The sequence below is a fragment of the Hydra viridissima genome, unplaced genomic scaffold (genome assembly GCF_058129835.1).
Source record: "Hydra viridissima isolate aposymbiotic clone 2 unplaced genomic scaffold, HvirCarnegie_v1 scaffold_6, whole genome shotgun sequence".
NCBI lineage: Eukaryota > Metazoa > Cnidaria > Hydrozoa > Anthoathecata > Hydridae > Hydra > Hydra viridissima.
In genome coordinates, this window is record NW_028324305.1 from 16,285,310 (window position 1) to 16,306,520 (window position 21,211).

At 29.8% G+C, this 21,211-nt stretch overlaps 3 protein-coding genes across 6 annotated transcripts; all 3 read right to left on the reverse strand.

Annotated features, from left to right (window-relative positions):
- Positions 1–11,537: 11,537 nt before the first annotated feature.
- Positions 11,538–13,310, reverse strand: LOC145190405 (retinol dehydrogenase 13-like). Its single transcript, XM_090089960.1, has one exon. The coding sequence runs from the start codon at positions 12,778–12,780 to the stop codon at positions 11,566–11,568; it is 1,215 nt and encodes a 404-aa protein (XP_089946086.1). The 5' UTR covers positions 12,781–13,310; the 3' UTR covers positions 11,538–11,565.
- A 920-nt stretch (positions 13,311–14,230) lies between these two features.
- LOC145189875 (box C/D snoRNA protein 1-like) lies at positions 14,231–19,147 on the reverse strand. 2 transcript variants are annotated; one of them, XM_090089965.1, is made up of 10 exons: positions 18,891–19,147; positions 18,551–18,622; positions 17,975–18,081; positions 17,731–17,819; positions 16,469–16,572; positions 16,091–16,156; positions 15,904–15,984; positions 15,486–15,572; positions 15,246–15,376; positions 14,231–14,952 (listed from the first exon to the last, which is right to left on the reverse strand). In XM_090089965.1, exons 1-10 carry the CDS (start codon positions 19,106–19,108, stop codon positions 14,801–14,803), a joined length of 1,107 nt encoding a protein of 368 aa, XP_089946091.1. In that variant the 5' UTR covers positions 19,109–19,147; the 3' UTR covers positions 14,231–14,800. The 2 variants fall into 2 exon arrangements, with proteins under 2 accessions (XP_089946091.1, XP_089946090.1); XM_090089964.1 differs by having other exon boundaries at positions 18,882–19,147.
- Positions 19,148–19,350: 203 nt separating this feature from the next.
- LOC145189878 (uncharacterized) lies at positions 19,351–21,180 on the reverse strand. 3 transcript variants are annotated; one of them, XM_090089961.1, is made up of 3 exons: positions 21,114–21,180; positions 20,748–20,803; positions 19,351–20,464 (listed from the first exon to the last, which is right to left on the reverse strand). In XM_090089961.1, exons 1-3 carry the CDS (start codon positions 21,163–21,165, stop codon positions 19,418–19,420), a joined length of 1,155 nt encoding a protein of 384 aa, XP_089946087.1. In that variant the 5' UTR covers positions 21,166–21,180; the 3' UTR covers positions 19,351–19,417. The 3 variants fall into 3 exon arrangements, with proteins under 3 accessions (XP_089946087.1, XP_089946089.1, XP_089946088.1); XM_090089963.1 differs by lacking the exon at positions 21,114–21,180 and having other exon boundaries at positions 20,752–20,863; XM_090089962.1 differs by lacking the exon at positions 21,114–21,180 and having other exon boundaries at positions 20,744–20,838.
- Between the last annotated feature and the right edge of the window lie 31 nt (positions 21,181–21,211).

Genomic DNA, 21,211 nt, shown 5'->3' on the forward strand with positions numbered 1-21,211 from the left:
TAGTTAGCTAAAAATTAGAACTTGCCGTACCTAAGCATTGCACATGTATAGTGAGATACTTTGACGTGGTTCATATCTAAAACTAACAATATTTTCGTTTTCTCTAAAACTAGCTAGTTACGTTTTTGCTTGATCTCATTTATAAATAACTTCGTTCGTGTAAAACTCTGTTCAATTTTTCTAAATTTAATCCTGCAATAATTTAATTATGTAATAATTTAATCCTGCAATAGTTTATGTGAATGAAAAACAAACCATTCACCGTGGTGTGATCTAACAAAGTCCTATGCTTTAAGAAAGTCCTAATTTAAGAAATAACAAATTTCGTATATAAAAATAAACATTTGGGGAAAATTACTTAGTTATCTTAACTAGATATCTAGTTAGTTAAAATAGCTAATTTTTTTCTCTCTTAATGTTTATCTTACATATATGAAAATTGTCATTTCTTAAATTTGGACGTTTTTAAAGTATAGGACTTTGTTTGGTCACACCACGGTAATTTGCTTTCCGATTTTTTACGCAAATTAAGACGATTTACAAAATTAAAAAGAAGGCATGCACTCTTTCATGAAGACAATTTTTTTTATCTTAAAATATTTTTAATTGTAAAATACTTTCTTGCTTATATAAAAAGGTTTTTAAGAAAATTGGTTCCTCTATGTTTTACTTAGTCCATCGCCAAAAACAAGCCGTAATCATGTTTCTTTCATAATCACGCACAACAAAAACAAAAGTAGGGAGGAGCGAGTGTTTTTACCTTCAAAACAAAAGCTTTCCTCCAAGTGATCTCCAAAGAAGTCATGCTTTGTATTCTTACCTTATTACTCATCTCTGCAATAACTTTAATTAAGAGCTCATTGGATCGTTACATTTACAAAGCGCGCCTTTTTCTTTATACCCAATATAAAAAGGCGCCATTTATTAAAAGAATAATTCGAATAATCAAATGTAATCAATTTGTGTATTCATTAAAAGTTGGTTTTCAGATATATAAATGTATTGAATAAAATTTGACGTAATTATTATTCTTTGGTTAGCACATCCTTGGTTACTGCATAAAATGTCTTAAAACACAACCGTTCGTTATAATTTCTTTTATATTTTTAAAATTATGAGTTTATAGTTTAATATTTTTTTGATGTTCTCATGATCAATTTATTTGTTTTTTTTTTTTGTTTTTTTTTTCGATTTTGGCAGTCCGAAACCTTTCTAATTTAAAAAAATACGTGCAGTCAAACAAGAAGAAACTTGTTTACAAATTTTGCTTAACCTCAACAAAAAACAAAATGAATACTTTTCCATCACGCGGGTATTTCCATCAGTGGCCCGCAATAGCGCTTCCTATTTTATTGTTGCAAGTATTTGATAATGGCGCTTATTTTCTTCTTTTAGAAAGACTTCTTTTTACCACTCAATATAAATGATTAAACAAAATTTTACGTTACACTGTTTTCGTTTATGCATTTTTAAAATCGAACCTTATTATTATGCATCTAAATAATACAACAGAACGTGACGCTTAGAGCCTTGTTAAGGTAATGAGTTGTTTATTTCATTACTTTAGTTACGGATATTACCTATTCTTGTCAGCCTATACTACCCTTGCCTTTGACTTGGAGTATACTTTAGGTAACTTTCTATATAAACTACTCAAAACACAAACAGTTCAAAATACAACAGTGATACACTCAAACAAAAGTCATCTAGAATAGAAAAGATTCATAAAGTTCAATTTTTCGTAAATATGGAACAACAACATTTAAGAGATGGACGTGCAAAGTTGTTTATTTTTTTGGCCGTTGGCCGATCCCTATCCCTATCCTTATCCCTATCCCTATCCCTATCCCTATCCCTATCCCTATCCCTATCCCTATCCCTATCCCTATCCCTATCCCTATCCCTATCCCTATCCCTATCCCTATCCCTATCCCTAACCCTTACCCTAATCGCCTATCTAACCAGCTTCATTGTGAAATATAAATCGCACTGTTACAATAAAATAATTGCGCATGCGTGTACAATATTGCTCTCTGAGCAGCTTATGGCCAGGGCTGTGGAGTTGGAGTCGGAGTCGTGGAGTCGGAGTCGGAGTCGGAGCTCATTTTGGCTGGAGTCGGAGTCGGAGTCGGAGTCGGAAAAATTGTACCGACTCCGACTCCGGTTTAAAAAAAATCTTTCAAAGTTTCATAATTTTCATAAGGATTTTATAGTTGTAAGCAATATAAGTGATAAGCAATAGGGTATTTTTCTGCTTATCACTGAGAATCACATATCACCTCCCTTGCGCTCTCCTCTAGCTTCCGTTAAACTATATAACTTCGTGATCCCCTAACTCCCAACTTAAATTGTCTGGCACTGCGCTACATATTCTTAGTAGAAAGCTAGCCGTGCCACCACCAAGCACCAAAGAGTTGCTCCACAAACAGAAAGACTGTAAGTATTCAATTAGCTTTGTTTCTCTGGAGAGAGAGAATATTAGAAAATTAGTGATTGAAAAAGCTGTTAAACAAAAAGAAGAACTTAATGAATGTCTCAAGGGACGCTTTGTGTTTCTTAACAGAGTGAACTATTTTGCAATCAATGTTTAATTCTTTTTTGAAAAAAATGAAGCAGTTACCAAGAGATTGGCAGTAAAAGACGCCAAAACTAATCACACCAGCGAATTTCTCCAGGTCTCAGTAGAAAAGATTCTTAAAGAATATGAACTTAAAGAAGAACAAGTTCTTTCATGTTTGAAATATTGTCCAACTGACAATATTTCAAACATGATTTTGACAAATTCATAATGTTATTAGCGACTGCATAAGAGTTTATTGCATAACCAGAGTTCAGAAAAGTTGTTTGTTCAGAAATTGTTTTCTTATAAATATTGTTTAAAGCACTAAGTGGTTGGATTATTTGTATCATAGTGATGAAATAGCCGATGTTAACATTTTACTACAGTTATTTGTTGTTACGAACAAATAACTGTAGTAAAACAAACAACTATTTGTTGTTAGAAATTGGTTACTTATGAAGGAGTCGGAGTCGGAGTCGGAGTCGGGAGTCGGAGTCGGAGTCGGTCCATGATAAAATCAAGGAGTCGGAGTCGGAACAGCAGCTTACCGACTCCACAGCCCTGCTTATGGCTACGTAGTGCGCATTGCACTCTACGAAGACACTTCGTTTTTTTTTTGCAAATCACGCTCGTTGCGCATTGTTACAAATCTTTTGTTTTAAACGATAGAAATTTAATTCTCTTAAAGTCAGTCGGATTCGACGGAAATATTTGGTCTCGACTAACCACTCATACAAACTTCCTTTTATTTATAAAAGATGACAGCAATGGAACCAAATTTTAAGATTAATTTTATATAACTTGACAACTACTATATTGCTGCATCTACTATATTGCTGCAGTCTTCCAGTTTATGAATATTATTGAATTTTCTATTTGGGTTTGCTCCATCAGACACTATTGGCCTTACTTTAAGTCCAATGGATTCCAATATCATGTATGTATGTATGTATGTATGTATGTATGTATGTATGTATGTATGTATGTATGTATGTATGTATGTATGTATGTATGTATGTATGTATGTATGTATGTATGTATGTATGTATGTATGTATGTATGTATGTATGTATGTATGTATGTATGTATGTATGTATGTATGTATGTATGTATGTATGTATGTATGTATGTATGTATGTATGTATGTATGTATGTATGTATGTATGTATGTATGTATATATATATATATATAACAACAGAAATATATACAGTTAAGGATAATTAACTTATACCTAAAATGAACATAAATACAATAAAAAAAAAAAATTTGTCACAGTTTTAAAGAATTCAGCAAAAGACAATTTATGGCAAACTGCAAGAATAATTAAGTATTTCATATCAATTAATATGATTTACAAGCTATATATAAACTAAGTTTTATTTGACAAAAACTAAATGAAATAATATATGAAATATGAAAAACGAAAACATGAAATATCTAGCCGATATAGATATTTTGCAAGATAATTAGAAATTTGGAAAACTTTTTTAAAGATTTTACATTATCAAATGAATTGTAAAAAAGCCCATTAGAAAATACACCTACTAAAAAAATGATGCGTAGTGGAATGTATATTGTGGAGTTTAAAGAGTAGTCGAGGCAAAAAATGGTGACATTTAGGAAAAAATACTAACAAAATACATAAAATTAAGGCTGGTGAATATAGGACCAAGGAATTTAATGATTACAGATCTTAACAAAAATTTTTATTTAAGATTTTTTATATTTCGTTATACTTTTTTTAGTCATCTTAAAATTAACCTAACCGGTCTCTTTTATTATTGACAGATCTTGTTTACACGAAAAAGGATCCCAGATTTACAAATGTTCATCTTGAAAAAATGATAAAATCTGTTAGTGCCAACAACTAATTTCCTTTACCTAGGTGTAATTTGTTTAGTAATTTGTCAACACCTGAAGTAGTTACTTAATCCTGAACAGTCTTATTAAACAAATGCTGTAAAAGTTTAAACTAATACCACCTAATCAGAGTTTCTGTTTTAAATCTGTCGGCAGCTATTTTAATAGATTTTTTGTTGACGGGTGAAAATTTAGAGTTTGTCGGAAACTCGCATGGCTCACTGATTTCTACGGCCTCTTTGATGTAAAACAATGAGTTGCACGTCCATCTCTTATACGTCTATGATATGGAATGTTTTGTAAAAGATATTTCCCCTAATTAGACTAGATTGAAATGGTCTGAAGAATACAGGCAAACACAGTCCCACTTCGCAAATTTTCGTGTTAGAGTTCCTTTCCTCATGTACTAGTGCTTACCTATTACTTTTGATAATATATAAGCGAACTGGTTAATTCAGGCAGTATACCAAAAAAAAACTACATACTCTTCTCATGTTCAATTTTTCTGCCATCCTGAGTACTTAATTGGGTCTACAGAGAATGTTTGTTAAGCTAATTGACGCTGGTCCGGAAGTATTCCTACGTGCGTTAGTAGGTACCTTTCCTCATTTATTTTTAATAATTGTTTAAATTTGAAAACATCAGAAAATCTTCAACCAAAACAGTTACGGAAATAGACTTTGGATTCTGCTGAACAGACTATAGTGTAAGGGCGGCGGTTTTATATATGATCATAGCTTGTTTGTTTGAGTATGAGTAAGATGTTGGTTGAGTATTAGGGAAGGTTTAGGTCTAGGTTTATGTGGAAGGGGTATTTGGAAGCTTGGATTGAGTTTGATGGTATTGGGATTACTTGGTTGGGAAAAGGTAAGGTTTGTGAATAGCTTGGTTAGGAATGGGCAAGGTTTAGTCTAAAAAGATTAAGTTTATATTTGCCGTCCTCAGTTTATTTGATTATTCAATATATTTCAATAAATGTTCTATTAGTGTGTAATGGTTAGCACTCTTTTTACCATTAAGTTATAAAATACAATTAATGCTCTCTTACTCAACTTGTAGTGTTCAATACTGTTTTTATCAATAACTCCTCTTCAGCTCTTCTAGCTTTAAACAAATATCTTTCCTCTTTTTTTTCTTTATTAAAAACGGCGAAACTTCTGCTTACTTTTCTTCAATCAGTTTTTCTTCTGACTTCTATTTATTTCTTTACTTCTTCTGTTTTATCAACAGCTTCAAATTCTTCAATAATAAAAACTCTTTTTCTCTAAAAATTCTTCTTAAAAATCTTAAAATCTCTGACTTCTTCTCTTCATTTATATAAAAAGAGGACCTTTTCCTCCTTCTTTTTCGTTTATTCAATAAGAAGTCTTTCTCTCTCTCTTTTTGTTTATCAAAAAAGTCCTTCATAACTCTATTTTTTTGTTCATCAAGAAGTCCTTCGTAACTCAATATTTTTGTTCATCAAGAAGTCCTTCATAACTCTATTTTTTTGTTTATCATGAAGTCCTTCGTAACTCTATTTTAGAGCTTTTATAGTTCATTATTATTTGTTTCCACGCTGTCTACTTATCATTAATTTACTTGATAGGTAAATAAGTCTCTGCGTGTAGGTCTTTTTTTAATCGCTATTTTTAATTTTTTCTTCGTTACGTTTTATCGTGTTATCGTTTATTTATATGACAGGGTGAAAAGGTCTCTGTACGTATGTCTTTTCACTGTTTTTAACTTTTCTCCCTCCTCACAATACTTTACTTCGCTAAAATGAACCCTGTAGTTAAAAATTGGGATAGTGTCTTTTGAGCCGACCTAAAAATGGGACCTTAATGAGGTGAAAGAAAAATACATTCCACTGTCCAGAAATATAAATTTTCAAATTCAACTACGACCTCCTTAGAAATAAGTTGACTTTAAAGTTATTGCAACTCTAGTTTTTGTGCCTAAAATGAGAGTTAGAAAAATCCTTATTAAATCTTACCAACTGACACCACCCACCTGGAAGTTGGAGGATATCTCACTAGTATCAATGTTTATAAAATCTTTGTAGTTGCGTCATTGTGTAATTCATTGTGCACAATGAATATGTAGTTCAATGACTATATATGGCTCGTTGTGCATAATTCATTGTGCACAATGAATTTAGAAATGATATTTAAATTGTAAAAGCGGATGAACATTATGAGAAAATATACAACAAACATAGAATTTAGTTGTCTTGATATTACAATCTTATTCAAATCTTATTCAAATCTTATTCAAATCTTGTATGGTTTTTGGTTTCTTGGTTATATGCTTTTTTTCTTCGATGATATTGGTTACATTAAGTTGTTCATTTTTTTGGAAAGCGACAGTGAACCTTTATGATTGCTAAAACAAATGTTTTTATTACTTTATAGGTAAGATATATTAAAATTTCTAAGAGATTGCCAAATTTGATTTCCATTTTCTTGTTAATATATATTTTAATAATATGTTTTTCTAAGGATATCAAAATCAAACCTATTCTCCATAATAGATAAAAAATCTACAATCTAAATCCCTAATTAATCATGATGGAAGTAGGAAAATTGTGTGTTTTTTTTGCATGAGAAATTGCTCCAAGCCACTAACAGAATTTCAAACTAACATCGTTGGTGTAGTTTATTAAACAAGCATCGATCTTTCTGATGCCCGTGTACTGCAGGGCCTTTTTTAAAGTTGCCGAACAACTACGAGGAGAAATGATGAAGACAAAGATGTGACCCTTACAGTTTAGTTTGACTTCATATCAATTAAGATCAGAGCAGAATCCTGTGGACAAACATGTTACTGTGTCATTTGCAAGATAAGACGTTTATAAATCAATTAAAGGAGCTCGATTGACCATTCCAAAATTGATGGGAAGCTACGATCTTTAAAATGCAGCAAATACCTTAGTCTTTTAAGTAAGGACTTGCCTCACCGCAATAAGTTCCCATTCGGGAATATTTTAGGGACTTAGCTGCAAAAGATTCTAAAACTACAGAACACATTGCAACTTGAGTCGTTGTTGAAAAGCCAAGGCTCAATGTTCAGCTCAACACGTTTTTGTCTAACATTGAAATTGTTTATCAATCATCAAGTGCAAAGCTGGTTCCACCCTATTTCTATGCCAATTTTAAAAGGCTTGTCGCCAATTGAGTGATTTCTTCACTTATCATGAAATGAAATCATTTTCTGGGAATAATAGCAATAGAAACTTCAAGTGATACAGCTGTTTATTGCAAGAATTCGGCAGATCTTTTAAAAACAATTCTACTATCAATGAATAATTCATTTGGTAAGAAGTTGATGCATGTCGTTGATGGTGGAAAAAGGTTTCTGAACTTTTGTCTCGGGGTCGTTGATGGGAATCTTTTTTTACTGAAAATTTAGAGAAGTCTTCTTCTTAGAAGTGAAAAACACAAGCATCACGCGTCTAATAAAATTTGCTTTTGCAAAGAATCTACCTGAGACTTACGTAAATGTTCAGCGAATTTGGTCCCTTATTAGGGCTAATGATATCGAATCAATTATTTGATGTGGTTTGAAAACGGCAATCATTTTGCTAAGTCTCCAGGCACACTTTAACACTTATCTTTCCAGATGATGCAATTCTGATTCAAAAAACCTTAAAAGCTCTGTAGTCATGAAGACAAATTTCTCAAGGTTCCAAAATTTTGATAGCAGGTTTATTTAAGCTGATTATCTAAATTTCATGAATTCAGAAAGCGTCTTAGGTAAAGCTTAACTAACTGGCAAGATCATTCATATTCCAATCAATTCTGCATCTGATGATACTTGAATCTCTGGCATCATTCTCCAATCAAATTACATATTTTGTTAGGTGTTGCAAGTTGTTTTTTCCAGATCCTGGAAACTAATTGGACAAATACCGATCAACGGAAAGCATATTAAAATATTGAGCAGAGTTCCTACCCTCACTTCCCTTGAAATTTAAAAAAAAAAAAAGAAAAGGGGAAAAGTTCAAGGAAAGTAAGCGTTGAAAAGTTTTCAAAATGTGGATGCTTTTCAATAACTGGCTGAGAGAAGTTCATCATTCCAAATAGTTCGGGATTTTTTTCCATCAAAATATTTTTTAGGTCACTAAGTGAACACGAAGTGAAGTGGTTGAAACACATCATCAGAACTTTCATTATCATTGGTTAAAAAGTTCAATCAACATCCTGAGTATACAAATGATTAGTCACTTGCATTGTAGACAGGGTGTTTTATAAGTTGTGTACGTGCTTTTGATTTAAAATTCGTATAATCGGGTTGCTTTAATTTTTTTTTTCAATGATGATTTCGAATTGCATTGGCGAGCAATCATTTTCAAAACTAAAAGCTTATCAAATCTCTTTTCTTTGACACTCTCAAATTGTTTTTAATGTTAAAGAATGTATCTCTAAGCGCGATATTGATACTTTTTAAGTGTCTGTCTCGCCCGAACTTACTTTAACCTTCATTAATCATTTTTAAGAGAGACACAAAGCAACCTTTCTTCATAATGGTAATAAAATCTTTAAAAGTTTCAGTGCACAGAGAACTGGTTTTGGAAAATATTTTAGACTGTTTTGAGAGAAAAGTTCTAAGTTTATTACTGGGACAGCTAAGTACTTATCTACGGTACCCCCGCTTTTACCCTACTTCTAGGCGAGTAGGTCAGCAAGGGATAAAGAAGCTATACATAATTAGAGCTAAGAAATAAAAACTTACTAAAGATTTGGTGCTAACTGAAAATTTTATGTTCTACGGTACAAATTTAACCCATTGTAAGGAAATCCAAATAATTTTATTTCGTGAAAAATCCGATATGTAAAATTAGTTTGTATTATTAGTTACAAACCTTCAACAAATCAGTTCGGTAAATTCTCCATTTTGGTTTTTGAAAATACGGTTTTAAAGTCTAAAGACTTCAGTAAACAGAAAAATCATTTCAATCTTTTACGCAAATCATCAAAGATTCGAAGAGGGTACTTAAGTTTAAATAGCGATACAAGTTTCAAGAGGTTACTAAAACTTTTAAAATACTTTTATAGTTAGGAAGTGGGGGGAGGGGAGGGGGCGCTTAACCAAGTTTTATGAAGACAAAATTCATGATGGGCAGTAAACTTTTTTAAAAAAAGCTTTTCAATTTTGTAATTAATGCTCCAGTAAAAAAAAAAAAATACATTTTCAAACCTTGTCTTAAATATAGGGGAAAAAAAGGAGAAAAATGAAATAAATTTGAAGTGCAAAATTACGGTGTACATTTCTTACACCAAGAATACTTTGATGATACAAAAAACAATGCCCCTTACCTTTAGTTTCCTCGTTTTGGTAGTTTTTGTAATGATTTGTTTTAGGTTTTGCACAACGAAAGTTATTTGAGTCTTGATTTAACGTATATTTTAAAAAAGCAGTGTAGTTTTCTTGCGTTATTTATTTATATTTTATAATCTCATTTAATTAAAAGGAGAGGTTAAGTTTTTTGACCTTTAAATCAACTTTTGAGCTGCGTACGTCCTTTTTTTATTCCTTAAGCTTATTTCTTAAAATAAATACGTATTTAAACGTCAGCATTGGTTTATTTACTTAGATAGAAACGTTACAAAGTTTACTGTTGAACAGTCTCGTTTCGTGACTTCAAGGAACACACGCGTAGTAAAGTAATTATTTTGAACATATTTTATGAGTAATTCTTTTTTTTTTTTTTTTTCTTTAAATCAATTCTTTTTTTAAAAATTTTCCAAATTTTTTTTTTTCTTAAAAATAATCCTTTTTTTTTTCTTTTAAAAAAAAAAAAAAGAATTACTAAACTAAAAAACAAAAAAAAGCTTTAAAAAAAAAAACTCAAAACTTTAGGAAAAAAAAAAAAAATCAAAAGAACTTGTTCGGCAATTCAACCCTTAATTACTGTTAGCTGGTGCTAACCAGGTACGGATTAACAGAAAGAGGAGTGGGAGGGGGTTGAGTAGAAAATGGAGGAGGGAAAGGCTACATTATTTACCAATAGTGCAGGGCGTGGGGGAGAAAACGGGAGGGAGAATTTTTTAAATATTCTTAAAAGTACCAAACTGGAAAAAGTTAACTTTAAAAACCAAATAACTCCTAAATTTAGGTTTATCAAAGTTCAAAATAAGTTGAATATTTTTTAATATTGAATAAATTTCTCATGACGAAGTTTCCTGGTCGATCAAAACATTTGAAATTATACTTGGAGATGTTCTGACTTCCTTCACTATCTGTGGAAAACATTTCGGGATGTTTTAATAGATAAAAATAAAAAGCAGACATAACCAAGCTTCAACAAAATACGGCGTTAGCCGAAGAAAGATTTGTTACAAATTGAAAAGAAAACATTTATTGATGGCTACAAACTTTTTTTAAATAAGTAAAGACCCTCTTCATCAAATGTACAGCTCAATCGTTTTATTTTGAATTCCCTGTAGATTAGGAAGATTTCATATCATGAAAAATAGTTTTATTTGGGTTAGTAATAAATTAAAATATATTCATAAAAAGGTTAACCATTATAAAGTCATCAAAAAAAAGTTGTTCTTTTGTATGATTATTCTTTACAACTGAATTTTTCCATAATTTTAAGATTATGTCATTATTATGTCACTCAAGAGTTTTAAAGGGTACAAAAACCGGGTGTTTTTTTTGAGAAACCAGGCCAGAGCTTAACCCTGTGATATTCTATGTACAGTTTTATATTTTGAGCAGAAGCTCTAGAGTTCTAATAAAATAAACTAACGCACAAAATTTAAGAACTGGAGATTAAACCCTATGAAAAATTCTACAAATCATACACTCAAAAAAAAACAAACTCCATCATCATTTTAAAAATAGTAATTTACCTTATTATGTGATTTAAGAGTACATCATTTTTTTTTTAATGCATCATTTTTAAAAAAATGAAAGCTTGTAGATCAAAATTGTCGCGTGACTTTCGTGTATTTCAGACTTTAGCTATGCAAACAATGTGACTCTTTGTAACTTTAAAAAACACGTTTTGCACTTCGAATAAATCCTCGCAATTATCATGCATAAATTGCTGTGTTGATGCATAAATTAATATTTTAAAAGAATTTATTCTTTTTTTTTTTTCTTTAATTTAAAATAAAAACTTAAAAGTATTGAAATTTTTTTCTATTTATAAAAACTATAAAAGATGAGTTATATTTTCAGGAGTGACCATCCTCTCGCTTGCGTCCCATAACTTATTCACAACAGTTTTATCAAATTCCTCAACAGCCGTTTCCACACATTCTTCGAATAATTTTCCTGAAATTCCTTCTAAATTTTTTTCTAAACAGCTGTACAATATTGTTTCGACAGCCGAGGCTGGTGATTTCCAAAACACATAAGGATATATTTCAGCAATTATGCCTACTATACGCCAGTTGTATGGGAAAATGTTCCTCCATAATAGCGTAGAAGCTCGACCGGGATTGACTGCATTTACGGTAACTGCACTTCCTTTAAGATAAGTAGCCAATTTTTGAGTAAACAGCATTATGGCAAGCTTACTGTTATTGTACGCAACGTAAGGTGAAAAGTTCTTCTTTAATTGCAAGTCTGTAAAGTCAAAGTGGCCCTTTTTATAACTGTCGCAAATGATGTTAATGATTCTACCTTGCGCACTTAGTTTAACTTTTGGCAATAACATCTTTGTTAACAAAAAATGAGACAGATAGTTTACTTGCCAAGTACTTTCATTTTTATCTATCGTTTCATATCTTTTACTCCCCGAAATTATGGCAGCGTTGTTGATAAGAATATCAATGCACGGAAAGTCCTCGCAAATATCTTTGGCAAATTCACGCACCGACGCCAATGATGCAAGGTCTAATTTTCTAGCTTCAACATATTTCTGACCAGTGTTATCTCTCAAATACTTCGCTATTTTTAATCCTTTTTTTAAGTTTGAACAGCCTAAAATTATTTTTGCGCCTTTTAATGCTAAACGAACGGCTGTTTCATAACCAATTCCATTTGTGGCTCCCGTTATAATCACCACCTTACCTTTAAGACTACCCTTGGATTTGCAAACAGCACCTGTATTACCCAGCTTGATTGCAGCAATAAGAATGCCAAGAACGCCTAAAAAACCCATGCAATATAACACTGTGTAGGTATCTTCTACACCCCGCGTTATAACTTCATACACGAGGTCGTCGTTGTTAGCGACACAGCGTTTGCAACTTTTTCTGCACAACGTTTTCACATCGCTTTTCCAACAGTCGCCATTATGAAGCCATTCTTCACAGCGGCGATCTTTATCATAGCAGCGATTTTGTTTGGCTAAAACTAGAGCTACTGCTACATAGGTAAATATAAATGCAAAACTTAAAACCCTTTTTAAAAAATCAACCATTTTCTTTCAAGACTTAATAACTATATAAAAATACCAATGGTTCAGTTTAATTTTAGATTTGCCAGATGCTTTTAAAAAAATATTCTTCAATTATTCAAGTTATTAAATAATTTAAAATGCTTCTTTGAACTCGTGAATAATCGCTGTTACAGTTTAGTTTCAATAAACGTTTCAAACGATTTTTATTGGTTTTATTTCGCGTCACTTTATTTTAGTTTTTTCTTCCATTAAAGGAAAAAATTTTATTATAAATAAATTCAGGTAAAAGCGCAAGAAAAATTTACGTAAATTAAAATATAAAAATGCTCTTCAATGAGCTAAGCAATGTACTAAAAGGACGCCCCGTTACCACGGGCTTGATTTTTTCCTTAAATACTCCATTATATCTATGATCGTCGTGTTATTAAAATGTTAACAGTTTGTTTACATCACGTTAATGACATGACGATTCAAAAAGTTGTGTAATTTTAAGATAAAAATAAAAATCTACTTAGTTCAAAAACAAATTTGAAAATACTTCTTGTTGATCATTTCAACGTTGTGTGCTTGCTGGGATTCCTTCCTTTTACGAATATTCTTTTAATGAATTTTATATCGATTTATGTTTTAAACATAAATTCATGAATCGTATATTCGTTAAACGAATACTTTTTACAAATATATTTGTTAGGCTGCTGATTATAATACTGGCTGCAATCTTTTGGCTAAAATTCTTGCTACTTTTTTTGCTCCTTTGTGTACTACATTTTGAGTTTAAATTTTCTTGCTAAAATATTAGATTTAGTTGGATATTGGTAAATTATTTACTAAATTTGGTATATTTAGCCAAGCCTTATCGCGAACACCAATTTTCTAGTAATAAGAAACGATGACTTATTAGAAGATTTACCATGCGATAGTTTTTAAATACTAGAAATATCTCCCTCGGCACAGTTAAATTTTTAATAAGTAACCTGTGTCAAGGGAATTTGAATTATTCGATCTTATTGTCATAACTGACGTTTTTCTCGAACTTGCCAAGATAAAAACTGCTAAATACAATATTCAAACTTAAGAATATTTTTTCGTTCAAATGAATATTCGTTCCAAGAATATTCCAACGAATATCTTTTTTGAATATTCTTTAACGAATATTTCATAATATTCGTTTATTTTCGTAATACTCGTTAAAAAATATACTTCATTTTTGAGCTAAACTGAAATGTTATTGTTTATTGTTACATACCTTTTTACGAAATTTGTCTAGGAAAATGCGTAGTAATACCTATTTATACCTTATTTGGTATAAATTTATTTTATCGACGAAAAGAAATTTTATTTATCTACTTATTCACATAACGTACAGGAATTCAGCATCGTTAGTTCCCCTTTACATAATTTTTTAATTAGTAATGCCCAGAGAGATATCAACTATGAAAGGCAACCAAGTGTAAAAAAAATACTGACAATATTAAAACTCGGATGCACAAGTAAGGTAATTACCGAATTAATGTATACAGTCAGTTGCATTACTGTTGGGTGAAGGCGAATAAAAGTAGAATAATCGTGGTAAATTATATACCCTTCCTCTCCATTATTCAAATTTAAGTTTCTGCACAGCTTGTGTTTAACTTAAACAACTGTGTAAAATAGGAATATTGAACTTAGATGCGTACGCTTGGTTACTTCAGGTAAGTCAGTTATAATCTTCTTGTAAGTCTTCATTTTCACAATCCACTAAATATTAAACACAATACCAAAAGTTTACTATTGTCTATTTTCTTTCTTGTTTTATGACTTCAAATTTCTTTTTCCTACTGATGCGCCAACTGATACGTCATCAATAAGAGTCGGGAGTTAATTTTCCAAAAGCGACTCAGGAGTCGAGAGTCGATTTTGGAAAATCCCTAGTCATCATAACATTTTGTCAATAACAGTGTTTTGATAATTTGCACCTGACACTCCAAAAACTGCACCAGACCCCACAAAAACGTTTGAAATATGGAAATAGATTTTTATGAATTTACAACTTTTCTTCGCTTTAAGTTTCCAGTTTACCATTTTGCATTTCTCGGAGGACCTCCTCTAATGTTTTTTTAGAGCTTTCGTCGATTTCTTCGTTATCACTTGCAGTGGTACTTGAAGATTCGCTAGAGGATTCTCCTGGATCTTCTTTTATGTTTAACAGATTATCTAAATTGTTAAATATATATATAAAAAAAAAAAAATTAGACCATAATATAAAATTGACACGTTTTAAAGGTTTATTACTAATATTCTAAAATTTAATTTCGAAACTGCACCACCCCACCCACCCCCCCACCCTCTGAGAATTAATATTACTTTACCACTAATAGGTTTCAATGCTGCATCATAAATATATTTAATTTTTAACAGTTTCTTCGCTAACATATGAATCCCGTACATCTATTAACTACTTTAAAATATTATTATTATCCAAAGATTTAAAAAAATACTTCAATTACCTCGTATAAATAATTCATTTCGAACCCGATGAGCATTTGAAGACAACGTTACTTTGTATTCAGGGTACTCAAGTATAGACATACCCATTAGAGATTCTTTTATAGTGCTATTTATATTTACTTCACTGAATCTAAAATTAAAAAAAACAAATGCATTATTTATTGCTCAAGATTGGGTAGAAAAAATTCCATATTAAACAAAAAAGCTTTTTGTCTAGTTTACGCGAAATTATAAGTAACCTTTTATTGCCTTGACCTTGCTCAAGTTCGTGCTTGAAAAATATTAATATTTTTTGGTCTGCATGACGGTTGGTGTACTCTAGAAACCTAAATAAATAGTTACTGCAAAGCACTTACAGTCAAAGTTAATATAAACAATAGATTCTGGAATTTATCTTATGTGATTTTATTTTATCACACTTTTCTCCAAGTGGTCAGTGAATAAGAAATTTGAGAAAACCAAACAAGGTTGAGAAAGCCATTTTAAAACTGCATATTTTAAACTTTTTACTTTTCAAAAACTAACAATATTTGACACAACTCTCTAAAACTGTGGATTGAAGTAGGACAATACAAAGAACGTTTTCCACTAAAGAAACCATTGTATTTATAAAATCAACACAAAACTTCAAGTTGCAAAAAAATCTAAAATGTAAACCTTATTTTATTTTCTGGTAATACTTTTTCTTTATCAACGAATGGTGACAGAATATCTTTAAATGTTTCTGTTTCTGGGTGTCTAAATAAAAGAAAAAACAATGCACTCAATATTAAATATCTAACAACACATTTAGAGAAAAGGTTGCTTTTTTTGCATATGACCACCAGCTTTCTGATGCACTCACTTGGTTATAATGGTTTCATAAATTTCTTCAAACACAAACTTGATTGTCCAATGTAAAATGTCCTCTCTGAAAAAGTAACAAGTTACAAACTACTAAGTTATAAAAGTTAATAACTATAAAAGCTGCCAAGTTATAAGTTAGGTTTCAATCATTTATAATTGCACATTATGATAACATAATTTTTATATTTAGTTGAAATTAATAAAACTATTTTTTTCAGCCACTGGAAGATCACATGAGATGACAAAAAAAGACTTTTAAATATTGAAATTACTAGGATTTTAGAGAGGATTGAACTTTAAATATTGTTGGGATTTTTATGGTGCTAAAAATACATTTCTTACACTTACTTTTTTCAAAATAAAAATTGCAACTTACTTTACATTATAAAAGTTTTTATTTTCTTTCCAACGTTGCATTCCTTTTGCCATGCGAAACACTTTACAACCCCTGTTTTTAACAGCTTTTTGAAGTAAATGTACCTAAAAAGTAGGACCAATAAGACTATAGACTTACAAACTGTAGATTGATAAAGATTAAGTAAGACATTAACTTTATATAAAAATCTTTCTACATTTGCATTCACAAATTAAACAAAAACATGTTTTGAAAAGGTCTAACAGTCAACAACAACAACTTTTTCTTTAAAACTTATTTTGTCATTGATAAAATTAAAATCTGTAAGATTTATTTTTCTTGATGATTACAAATCTGTAGATGGCCGAACTGTAGAATGTCATTTTTTCAGGAAACTCATATGCTATCAATTTAAGTAAAACTATTTCAATCCTGTTAGGGGAAAAAAATTAAATTGATAAAATAAACATCCTTATTTATTTATTGCAGCTTTGTTCCAAAAAAAAAATTTTAAACAGAAAAGTCCAGATGAAGATTTTTTGGCGTATACTAACAGGAAAAGTATATGTGCATAATTTAAAAACTAAAAGTATCAATCAAATAACAGAATAAAAAATTGTAAAAACTGAACTAAACTGAATCTTGTATGCAGCCATCTTAATCAATAAAGGGGGCCAATTCAGTAATATTCACATGAATGCTGGTATTAAAAAACATTGATGTAGTAAACAAAAAAAAGTATTTAATATACTACTTTTATCTTCTATTATTTACATTTTTATCTATTAAAGGGAGTAATGCTCTTTCAAATTTACTTGGATTTTTTAGCTATCACCCATTATTTCATTATGACCAAACTATTTTCCCTGCTCTTTATTTTATTATTAGGTACATAAATAAGGCACTACATATTATTGTACTTCTGTACAAAAAATCATTAAATTTAAAAAAGTACTTTGCTTAAAAGTCAGCAATAACTTACTGTCAAACAGAGAGATTTTTAATGCCTATTTAAAATCTTTTGGGCTGAAACTTTATTAATCTAAGTGTAAAGTAGTAAATGGACAAAATTTAATCATTGATAATATATATAAAAATCAGAAGTAAAAGAGTGTCACTTTCATTTGCTATTTGAATGACTTAAGACAAAACAAAGAAATATTTGTCTAATTAGCTAATTTATCAGTAAACTATTTTTTTCTTCAAAATATTTTATAAGTTAGAGATAACTAGCTTTTTAATAGTTAGAGATGATTAGCTTTTTAGAAGTTAGAGATAACTACCTTTTTAGAAACTCTTCTGACAGGCTTAGATTTGTGATCTCTTTGTGCATTATCTACCAATCGTTTTACTTCTTCTAAGAATCTCAGGTCTTTAAAATATAATTACATAAAAAAAGTTTATTTAAAAACATCAAATTAGTATTTTTTTAAAATAATGATTGCTTGAGTTTACAAATTTATTTTACAAATTTACTTAGTTAAAACTATTTTAGTTAAAAAAAAAAAGAGAAAGAAAAGCAGATACCTTTAAAAAGATGCATATCATTAAAATCAGAGCGAGCAACAAATTCCACTTTCTTTTTCTCCCCAGAACAATTTTTGATCTTTTTATGTTTCTTAGCACAAGACAAGCTAAATTTGTCAACAGATTAAAACATAAGAAAATATTACTTATTACTACATAATTATATTACTAAATAATTAGTGAATTTTAAAATTGATAGGTTAAAAGGTATTCTAGTGAATGCCTTACAACCTATTGAGGGTATCCAGTGTTAAAATACAGATAAACAGTAATCAAGGATGCATGATGCACCAACTTAAAGATAGATAGTAATGATAAAGCAGCAAATTAAACCCTGCAAGTTTATCTATAAATTCTAGTTTTTTCTTCATGAAAAACATTTTTTCTTATTCCTTAAAATTTTAATTTTCATTAGCAAATGTTTGTGTCAAAAAGTTACTTTTTCCTGCTTTTTACTTTAAGGAAATTAAAATTGTTGTTGCCAATAATTTCCCCTAAGAAATAAACAAAAACAAAACTTTTTGGTTAAAAAAAAATAGAAAAAGCACATAAAATTGATGAAAAATAAAAAATTACCAGCAAGTTTTCATTTTACAGCAAGGACATGTATATTTAGACTCTTCATTAAAGCAAATTTCACATTGCTTTCTGAAAATAAAAATTTCATAATTCTGCAGGGAATATTATATTGACTGGTGCAAACATCTGCTATAGCAGACTACACTGTAACATGGTGCAACAAAAGAAAAAGAATTCTAATAATATAAAACTAATAAAGTATGTGGCTCAGAGAAGTTTATTAGAGCACATGTGGAGTGTATCATTTATTCAAATTAAAATACTGATATAGAAATAACTAATAGTTAAAAAAAGAGAAAGAGATTTTAAAATCTCTAAAACAAAATACTTTTTGTGCCTTTTATTTAGCTTTAAATCTTTTGTCAAAGGCTCACTATCCAGATTATTTAGCTTTGATTTAACTGTCAAAGGCTCACTATCCAGATTAACGACTGTTATATTTTCTTCTATGCATTTCTTCTTGATGACTGGTGTTTCACCTGTCAAATCAATGGTTTCAACTGATCTCAGTTTCTTTTGGACAATTCCATTAAACTTAATTCCATTTGATGCCATCCCATTCAACTTATCTTACTAAAAAAAATTAAAACTCCTAATCTTTAAAAAACATATATATATATATATATATATATATATATATATATATATATATATATATATATATATATATATATATATATATATATATATATATATATATATATAAGGCTTAGCTTAATTTATATCAAATTTTAACAGAAAGTTTTTATAGATTTTATTTCAATTTCACAAATGAAACAACATTCAAGAAGCAAAAATTGAGCATTACAACATTGTTATTTTCCAAAGCAAAAAATTACAATTTAAAATTTTTTTTTTTGATTCTCAAAAGTTCTCTTTGTTCTTTTTTTTTTTTTGTAATTGCTTCCTTTTAGTCCATTTATTGCTTCGTTTTTTTGGTTCCTCTTTGCCCATAAATATATCCTCAGATTTAACGTTCAATTTATCCTGCCATTTTAAATTTTTACCTAATCTAAGTGATTTTTCCCAGTCTTTCTTATATTTCTGATAGATTTTCATGGTTGCTTGAGCATCCACAATAGAAGAATGCTCTCCTTCCTGGATCTTTTCTTTTAACAACTCTGAAGCCAGATTTCGCAGAGCTGGTCTATTAGTTTTTAATAACTTTCTGAAGGGTTTATACTTGGCAGTGTCACGTATATATTTCCTTGGATGACTGAGCATTAGAACTTTCAAGTCATTTTGTAATGCATGCCCAATCAGTATGCGCCCCTTTATGATATCAGCTACCTCTTTTTGAACACTCTCATAATCAGGAGCATCTTTTAAATTTTCTGGTCGGACACCACTGATTTCAGTACGATAATCAACTACAGACTCAGTTGTGCGTACAAACTTATCATAGACACACTCACCAAGTGAGTTTACTATGGAAACACGAGCTAAAACACTTTCTTTTCCTTCCAGTCCAACACCCACCATTTCACAATCAAGAGCAATATATCGAGTAATATTATTTGAAAATTTAGTTGCAGTCATTTTTGTAGCATCATTCTTGGTATTATTACTTGGTAAACTTAATAAGGATGGATCAACATCATCAAACCATATTTGACTTTTAACTGACTTTGTATCAAATTTTTCTTGCTCATTCACATGTTTACCTGTATTATTTTTACTATTACAAAATTGAACTGGTTTACTTTTTGCTAATTTTGTTTTAATTTCTTTTTTGTAACCATTAGTTAAGTTTTTATTCTGAGAACTCAAAAATATTTCCCAATTTTTGTTAGCACAAAAGATTGTTTTTCCAACTTTATCATCAGTATTTTTCTTTTTAACTTTCAGTTTGCTTTTCTTTTTCATTTCTTTTAAATATTTATTTTCAGCAGGTTTTCCCATTTTTTTAAACTGGATAAATAAACAAAAGATTTATAATGGGATTAACATGTAGATAGATACATAGATACATACATACAAACATACATAAATACATACATATATACATACATAGATACATAGATACATATATAGATAGATAGATAGATAGATAGATAGATAGATACATACATACATACATACATACATACATACATACATACATACATACATACATACATACATACATACATACATACATACATACATACATACATACATACATACATACATACATACATACATACATACATACATACGTATCCATCAAGAAGTCTTGGGACAACCTCCCTGCTTGCTGGTCCAATGCACCTGCAAAAAATTTAGGCTCAAGGAAGAACAAATTCTAACTCTTGAACAGTAACTTTGTCCATTCACAATATGTTTTTTTATATTGCGCATTTTTTACATATATATATATATATATATATATATATATATATATATATATATATATATATATATATATATATATATATATATATATATATATATATATATATATATATATATATATATATATATATATATATGAAAGTAGGTGATAACTTGTAAAAAAATTATTTTATGATTTTAAAATTATACTGTATAATGACTTTATTTTCTAAAATATTGATATTACTTAAATGCAACTGGCACAAAAAGTCGTTCTTAATTTTAATCATAAGAGACATTTGGGGTTGAGACTCGTTTTTGCCTTTTAATTTTAACGAAAGCCGC